The 8,187-nt window shown below is 39.0% G+C and overlaps 1 protein-coding gene across 2 annotated transcripts; it reads right to left on the reverse strand.

The window, feature by feature from the left end:
• Positions 1 to 219: 219 nt before the first annotated feature.
• On the reverse strand, positions 220 to 5,612 carry LOC110865021 (protein NLP3). Of its 2 annotated transcripts, XR_002550306.2 has the most exons (6): positions 5,288 to 5,612; positions 4,167 to 4,615; positions 4,019 to 4,066; positions 2,820 to 3,942; positions 560 to 1,850; positions 220 to 468 (listed from the first exon to the last, which is right to left on the reverse strand). XR_002550306.2 is itself a non-coding variant. In XM_022114209.2 (5 exons), exons 1-5 carry the CDS (start codon positions 5,493 to 5,495, stop codon positions 1,249 to 1,251), a joined length of 2,430 nt encoding a protein of 809 aa, XP_021969901.1. In that variant the 5' UTR covers positions 5,496 to 5,612; the 3' UTR covers positions 400 to 1,248. The 2 variants fall into 2 exon arrangements, 1 of the variants encoding a protein (XP_021969901.1); XM_022114209.2 differs by having other exon boundaries at positions 400 to 1,850.
• Between the last annotated feature and the right edge of the window lie 2,575 nt (positions 5,613 to 8,187).

Raw genomic sequence — 8,187 nt, forward strand, 5'->3', positions numbered from 1 at the left:
GTATATCATGGCAAGAGCAAACACGTAAGGATTAAGTATCATTCCATTCGGGACCTGATTAAGAATGATGATATAGAAGTACGATATTGCTCACTAAACAACAAATAGCTGATGTCCTCACTAAAGCTCTGCAACCAAAGGATTTCCTGCGTTTAAAGGAGTTCCTGCACATCACTGCAATCTAGCTTACAGGAGGGTATTAGACGAACAGGATTTATAAGCTAGATTATATTATATCAGTTTTAAAATTATTATTAATGAAGTATGTAACATTATTATTATTTTTTCTAACCTAGTTTGAGGCGGTTATCATTATGAAACCCCTCGTATATATGTAAACATAATGTAACGAATTCATTTACCAAGTCAATCAAGAACATCTTCAATTACTCTCATTCGGAATCCAAGTCTGGTAGTGTATTTATTCCAATATTAAAGAATAGGACGTGCCCAGCCCAGGTGGGTGGCCTGTAACGTAGATAATTAGGGATATAGTGATGACTGCATTTAGATGGAATATAGTTTCTATACTTTTCAAGTTCTAAACAACAGAACTTACAATCTGTGTAACAGATCATCTTCTTCAGTTGTTTGCTTGTTTGCTGCTGCTTTCATCAATTGACGACTATTGTTTGATGATCACGTTTGTTGTCTTCTTTCCGAATTTGATGAAAGTAATACAAATTGGGTATGATAATAGTATTTTTGAACCTTAACAAAGACGTTTGCTTCACATACCTTCAAATCTAGAAGAAATGGAACGAGTTTGATGTAATCTGGAACGAAACGGATTCAATTTGGAATGAAATTCATCGAGTTTGGTGTTAAGATAATCGGGTTCGGTTTTTTGGTGAAAACCGATCAACCCGAATGCTGCTGGAACCAATACCCGAGATAGCCTTTAGGGCTGGTCTTCGGTTCTTTAATTTTATAAATCTCGGGTTTTGGGTTGGGTCGGTTCCTGGGCTTTGCTCACCCCTACCCTCAGCCGGCCACTCACGCACCACCTCCTCGACCCACTACCACCAACATAGGCGGATCTTATAAGGGCTGTGGCAGGGCCACGGCCCGGGCAAGTTTTTCGGCCGTGTCTTTCGGCCCTGGCACGTTCAACGGGCAAGATCCGCCACTGACCACCAACCCATCAAGCTAAGCCAAGTCAGTCCTCTTACTGATTCAGAGTCCCTTACCCAATCAGACGTCTTAATGGCTCCGTAAGGGGCACTGTAATTTTTATAACTCTAAGGTCTAAGCATCAGGGTTCTGACTGGCAATGGGCCAAACCGATAGCCTAACCACAGTCTGAGCATCTGGTTGTCTAAAAGCACCCAATGATGCAGTCAAGTCATTGTCGCAAGCGATCAATATTATATCACCATCTTCGTCTTCATATTTCAGGCTAAAGCTTCCATCGCTTAGCTGGAACCGTGTTGCAACCAGCTTCTCCAACTTTGCCAGTCCATCTGAAAGTCTAAATGAAAACTTCACGGTATCCTTTCTGTATGTTACCTTAATCGTATACGTGTTTGCTGCAGCATTCTTGATATGCTTGTCTTTGACGGTTGTCTCAGGCTTCGCACGTCCGTCAGGCGGATCTTTTCGTTCCGTCGGGTGCAGTACAAGTTGGGACGTATGCTTATTGTGTTGTGTAAGAGTGGCAGGATCATGAGTAGCGTTTGTTGCATTAGAAGTGCCTAGAACCAGGGTCGTAAGAGCTCTGTCAGATGCATGGGCGGCGGCATCTGTTTGATCCGGATTTAGAAGGGGGTCGGTTTCATTGGGAGTCCGGCTATATGGCCACCTTGGTATACCATGACTCCTGCAAATGCGCTTTAAAGTAGACCTGCTGACTGCACACACAATGTAAAAGGTCAAAGGTGAAACTGAGAATATTAGAAGGAAAGGTGGCAAATAATGACATTACTGGAGGTGGCAAAATGGACGGGTCAGACTGGCATGATTAACAATAGTGGTGTGTACAGTTCGGTCAACCTCAAGATATTGAGAACCTCAACCTAAATCACATCTAGCGGTTAACCCCCCATTAGTGGTTAATCGCGGTGAGTTATGGCCAAAATTAAACTTCTCATCATCCCCAAAGGGTATATATAGGGTTTACAATAAATACAAAATAACAAACAATATATTTTCTAGGAACAGACACGTTGACTTTATGTATTCTAATAAGTTCAGTTGACCGTGTTACTTTGAAGTACCAAACCTAAAACAAACCACATAATGGGGAGCAACGAACTGTCTTTGTCGGTTCAGTTAACCGCATTTTTTAAAAGCACCAAGGGTTTTAATAAGGAGCACCAAAAGCTATATAAATCCACAATGGAAGGTTAACATGTTTTCGGTTCGGTTCACAGTCCAGTTTCATGGCAGTTCTTTTAAACAGCCGTAGATCAAAACAGGTATTTTAAGTGCAGGACAGGACTAGCCAGATACATATTTTTATAAATAAGTATAATATATATAAGTAGAGACCCCCAAGTCTTCAACTTGCTACTTTCTGGGTTACCCAAGTATGAATATGGTTTCATTTAAACCAATTCAGGCCAAAAAGATATTTGAGTAATTGACCAGTGTGTTAAGTGACTAGAAATCTATATTAATGACGGTCTAACTTCCTTCAATGATTTTGTTTAGTTGACTTTTGCATTTGAATACACATCAAATGAGTTTCAACCCATTTTGACCCGTTTCATTTTTGTTGAATCTTTTAGTTTAACTAGTTAGAAATAAACCATAACCTAAATCGACCCACAGGGTCAAACTTGCCACCTCTAGCCATCATAAACAGTCTATAAACTCACCATGAAGGCTCTCTGCAGCTTCCTCCATCGTTTTTCCGTAATATTTTCTAATTTCCTCTAAACTAATTGACTTGTCAGTTCTCTTCCTTTTTCTAATTGGTTCGTTCGAAAAGTCAATGTATTTCCCACTCCTTTTCCCTGTATTTATATCAACATCCTGAGTCCCTACATCCATATAAGGAACAACAACGTTCGGGTTTGTTCCCGCAGCAGCAGAATTTGATGGCTTATCTTCCTCTAAACTAATTATCTTTTTTCTAATTGATTGTTCGGAATAATCAATTTCTTTTATCAGCAATCCCCCTGCGTTAATATCAACATCCTTCTCGTTTGCTCCTGCAGCAGCAGAATTTGATGGCTTATCTTCATCCATATGATCCACATGATTTGATTCACTCGGCTGCTTTGAGCATGCGACGTCAACATTGCAGTCATTATTTCCGTTCTCTGCCAGTAGATTTAGATTTTCCAAGTCTGGTGGCACCTCTCGTTTTTCAGTCAAAGTTGGAGACTCGAGATTCCAAGTAAGCGGAATTCCCCCGATGACTTGCGGTGACGATATATCACCTAGTTCTATCCTAGAAGCATTTTTTAAATGCTGTTTAACGGTTTTCACTAAACTTTGTAGGTCTGTCTCGTTTTCATTCTGTGTTGATAGAAATAACTCTATAACATATTCACCGTCCACTTCAGGACCCTTGAGATAGATAGCTAAACAACTAGTTATTCCATGCATACGTGCATACGCAACCAAGGGGTATTCATCTTCACCGAGTTTGCTTACATCTCCACAAAAACATAAACCGTGAGACGACAATGATCTTCCAACAATTCCTTGGGAGTTGTCCAGGTGTCGCGATCTACAGGTTTCGTGGAATCCCCACATGCTCAAATCTCGTACGTAGAACGGTAGAGCAGCGGTTGACATGCAGACTTTCCCTATACAGTTTCTACTAAAGCTACTACAACTTCTTTCTAGATTTCCGGAACTGGCAACGACACTACTGTATCCACACGGACCCCACGTCTGAGCTAGAGGTATATTATGAATATCGCATACTGTCTTTAAAGTCCTGAAGATTTCATCCAATTCAAGTTGCCGTTTTTCATCTCCAGCACGTGCCTGAAATTTTAAAGATAACTTCACATGAAATAACACACATACACATGCAAATTATACATGTATGTACACAACTCACGTAAAAGCTCGTATCCTCAAGCACGTTTGGAGACTTCAGATTCTCTTCCTGCAAAGTAGAATATAATCAGTTTTAAAAAATGAACAAAATTGCCATAACCACAGAGAAAAAAATACGCATGTATGTATGCATGCATGTATCGTGCTACCTTCAGTGCTCTTGAGACTTGTCGAACCTCGAAAGCATAATCAGTATACTTTGATGATGTTATGAGTTCGAGTACGCCTACACAGCAACCACTGCGAGGTTCAAATACAGGCAAATTGATATACCCATGCATGTCCAAACTCCATTCTGGCAACTTTTGGCGATAAACACGACCAGGAGGGCCTAGTTCTTCTCTATGCTCCCCATCCACGACAAACACGCGCTGCTCAGATTCCAACCTATACTTGTAAAGGCCTTCGTCAATCGCACCAAGACCAAAAGGTTGGTCCAAAGTCGTTAGCAAGCACCGCTTCATGACAGCAACAGGCGACCAAAACTGAACAAGCACACGTGGCTCACGGAAACTTAAAACCTTAAGTGCAGCTGTAACCTTCTCTTTAATTATCTGTGGGTCTATGATATTTTGATCGACCACCAGATTAGACGAACCTGTGAATATGTGAAGCACGTTATATAAAATTATGGTCAATTTTCACCAGATCTAGGTCACAACTAACAAACTTCAAACAATATAATAATCGAAAGTAATCCGAAGCAACACGACAAAATCAACGATGAGCTGTATGTGTGCGGCAATTTACTCACACATCACAATCACACAGTTGACTCAAATCACACAAGTCTTCTTCAAACATATATATAAAAATAAAAATAAAGCAGAGTTCACTTGTATTACAAAACTGCATTAGTCTTTCATGTTTCTATCAAACATGGCTAAACAAGAATCAGTTTCCATCTTCTTTATTTCCAAAATTAAGTCAATTTGCAAACCATAATTCAGTTATTCAATTTTTTAACAATAACACAATGTTATATAATCTAGTGGTCAATTTATACCAGATCTAGGTCACAACTAGCAAACTGGAAACAATATAATAATCGAAGATAATCCGAAGCAACACAGACTAAATCAATGATGAGCTGTATGTGTAGGGCAATTTACTCACACATCACACTCATCCAGTTGACTCAAATCACACAAGTCGTCTCTATAGACATACGTATATAAATAACAATTCAGAGTTCAACTTAGGGTTATCCAAACAGTCAGATCAAAGAGGAACCTGTCAAGTTCAACAAAATCACAAAAATGAAACTTACTGGTAGGTTCTTCCACCTCTCGACTGCCAAAAACCCTAAGTGAGGTTAGATATCTTTGATTATTATTATCTGAACTTGTAGAATAATAATAATCAGCAGAAGCAGAAACAGGCAGAGGTTCATGTATGCAAGTGTATCTCGATTTCAAAGCATCTAAAACCTTTGATTCACTGCTTGCAACTGGATCTAAGGGGGTACTCATGTTCATTTTCTTCAAGGTTTTCTTGTTGTACAGGTTCACAAAACGATGAGCTTTTACGTTTGAACTAACTTATGAACCGTAATTTATTGTAGCTTCGTAGTTTGGACCCGGACCCCCATACGGATTAACCGGTATTTGACCTAGAACTAGAAGTGGGGTCGTGTTTGCTTAAAAACAAACCTTTAGTTATGTTTATTTTGTTTAAAAAGTGGGTCGTGTTTAGGTTAACGTGTTTAACCTTGTTGTGTAATTAATCATCGACATGTTTATTGTTTAACTCATTTTTACAACCTGATTAACATCGACGGATCTAAGGTATAACGATTGTGGACAAAGGCCCACCGTGCTTGACCAGCAGGATTTTCCTTATTTTGAGATTTTAGCCCATATTAATCAAGTATATAGATGTATTACTATAGGATGCTGAGGCACTATTGTGAGCTGAAGGGGCCACCCATTATTTTGTTGTCCACCTCTTCATGTCATTGTTTTATGGTCAAATTGTCAAAAGGGCCATGTATTAGTTTTAAAGGATGTTATTATTTTAACTTTTTTATTTAATTTAAAATTTTAAATAAAACTTGGGTTAGGGCTTGAATCTTGATTTTATATCTTATGAATAATGATTATTTAAATAACCACTAGATTATATAATATAATAATTAGTTTTTTATTAAATAAATCGTTTCTTTTTTTGTTATTTTATATTCATTAGGTATTTCTTTCGACTTCATCCAATTTTTGACCCGACTAAAAATTTGCCCCCTAGTTGACCCGGACTATTTTTTTTTACCTAGCCTAAAATTATAAATGGTGTTCGGGTGGAACACTTCAACCTGTCAACCTAAAACCCGTTAACTAAACACGATTGACACCCTACCTAGAAGGATAATTTTAAAAACTAAACCTAATCAGCTGGTTGAATGGTTAAGCCATGAACCACTGTGAGTTTGGTTACGGACTAATGTACCAAACATAATTAAATCAATTTTAAGCGAATAAAAGAAATCTCATAAATTAGTAAAAAAGTTACGAAAAAACCGAGAATACTTGCCCCCAATTGGATATTCTTTTAAATGCAGGTAAAGTTACATGTTTTATACTTTATCAAGAGATATTTTGTAATTATACTAGTTTTTGCCACGTCCGCGTTGCGGGGCAATAAACCGAATATTTCTCTCTCATAACATATATAGAGGGCAAAATTGTAATTATATTTTGAGTTGAAGGCGAAATCATAATTTTAAACTGAGAGCAAAATCATAATTTTGAGCTTGGGGGGGGAATCATAATTTTATTTTGAACTGTGGGCAAAAACGTAATTTTGAGCTGAGGGCAGAATCGTAATTTTAAGGTAGAGGGAAAACCAAAGTTTTATTTTTAACTGGGGGCAAAACCGTAATTTTAAACGAAGGGCGAAACCGTAATTTTAAACTGAGAACAAAATTAAAAATGAGTTTTTGAACCGAGGGCAAAAGCATAATTTTGAGGAAGGGGCAAAATTATATATATATATTTTTTAGCTGGTGGCAAAAACATATTTTTAAACGAAGGACGAAAGCATAATTTTAAACTGGGAATAAAATTAAATTAAAAAAAGGTTGGTCCAAGGGGGGAGTGTCAGGCAGCTGCCTGACACTATTCCCCCCATCTTCTAAATGTATATGTAGTATAATATAAGGGTATACGGGGCACCATGCGGGGAGTGGGGCGGTGACCCAAGTCCCCGAGCGGGAACACCGCCGCCATCACCGCGGGGAGGGTGATCGGGGAGGGTTCACCGCGGAAGAATTGCAAGGATCGAGATTGAGACGTTGGGCAACGGTCGATTTTTTTTAAAAAAAATCAATTTTAACCAATATATATAACTAACTTAATCTAATTTTTACCACACCCATTCTCAAACTCACTCTAAAAATCTATCAAATACAACACAAAGCCAAACCGAGCAATGGAGAACCAACCCCGCGAAGCCAAGAAAAAATCTAAGGGACGCGGCTCGCAACCGTCTCGTGGTGGTTCGAGCGGTGCAAGTGCACAACCACAACCCCCTTTCGGATATACTTCACAACCCCCGTTTTTTTTCCAACAACCTTCACACCCCTCCTTTTACAACACCCAACCACCCAATCTTCAACCCACTTTCGGCTATTTTCAAAATTTGTTATCAATGGATCCTCCTCAATCCCCCGCCTTCGACCCGTATGGTTTTCGTTCCCCACAAGTTCCATCTACACGAGGAAATGTTGAACGTCCTCTACCTATTTACGACGACGAGGACGAGGAAGTAGTGCCCGAAACTCAAAATTTGGGCGACTATGAAGATGACACCGGCGACGATGAATATAATGTGGATGAAGACGCCGGCAACGAAGAAGATGACGCACGGGATAAAAAGGGAAAAATGGAGAGCCAAAAATGGATAAAGGTCCAAGAAGAGGCGTTGGCGAAGGCGTGGGTACATTGCTCTACCAACAAAAAGAAGGGCAATCAACAAAACCGCGATAATTTTTGGCGTAAGATTTTAGATCATTATAACGCCACCGTCGGTGGAAGTAACCGGACCGTGCATCAAGTACGGTCTAAATGGGGCCCGATGATGACCAAAATAAACTTTTTCAACGGTCTATACCAACAAGCGGTAAAAATTATATTTTTTAACGTTGTATATTTTTTAATTTTGTTTATTAAGTTCATA

Source organism: Helianthus annuus, chromosome 6 (assembly GCF_002127325.2).
Source record: "Helianthus annuus cultivar XRQ/B chromosome 6, HanXRQr2.0-SUNRISE, whole genome shotgun sequence".
NCBI classification, from domain to species: Eukaryota; Viridiplantae; Streptophyta; class Magnoliopsida; order Asterales; family Asteraceae; genus Helianthus; species Helianthus annuus.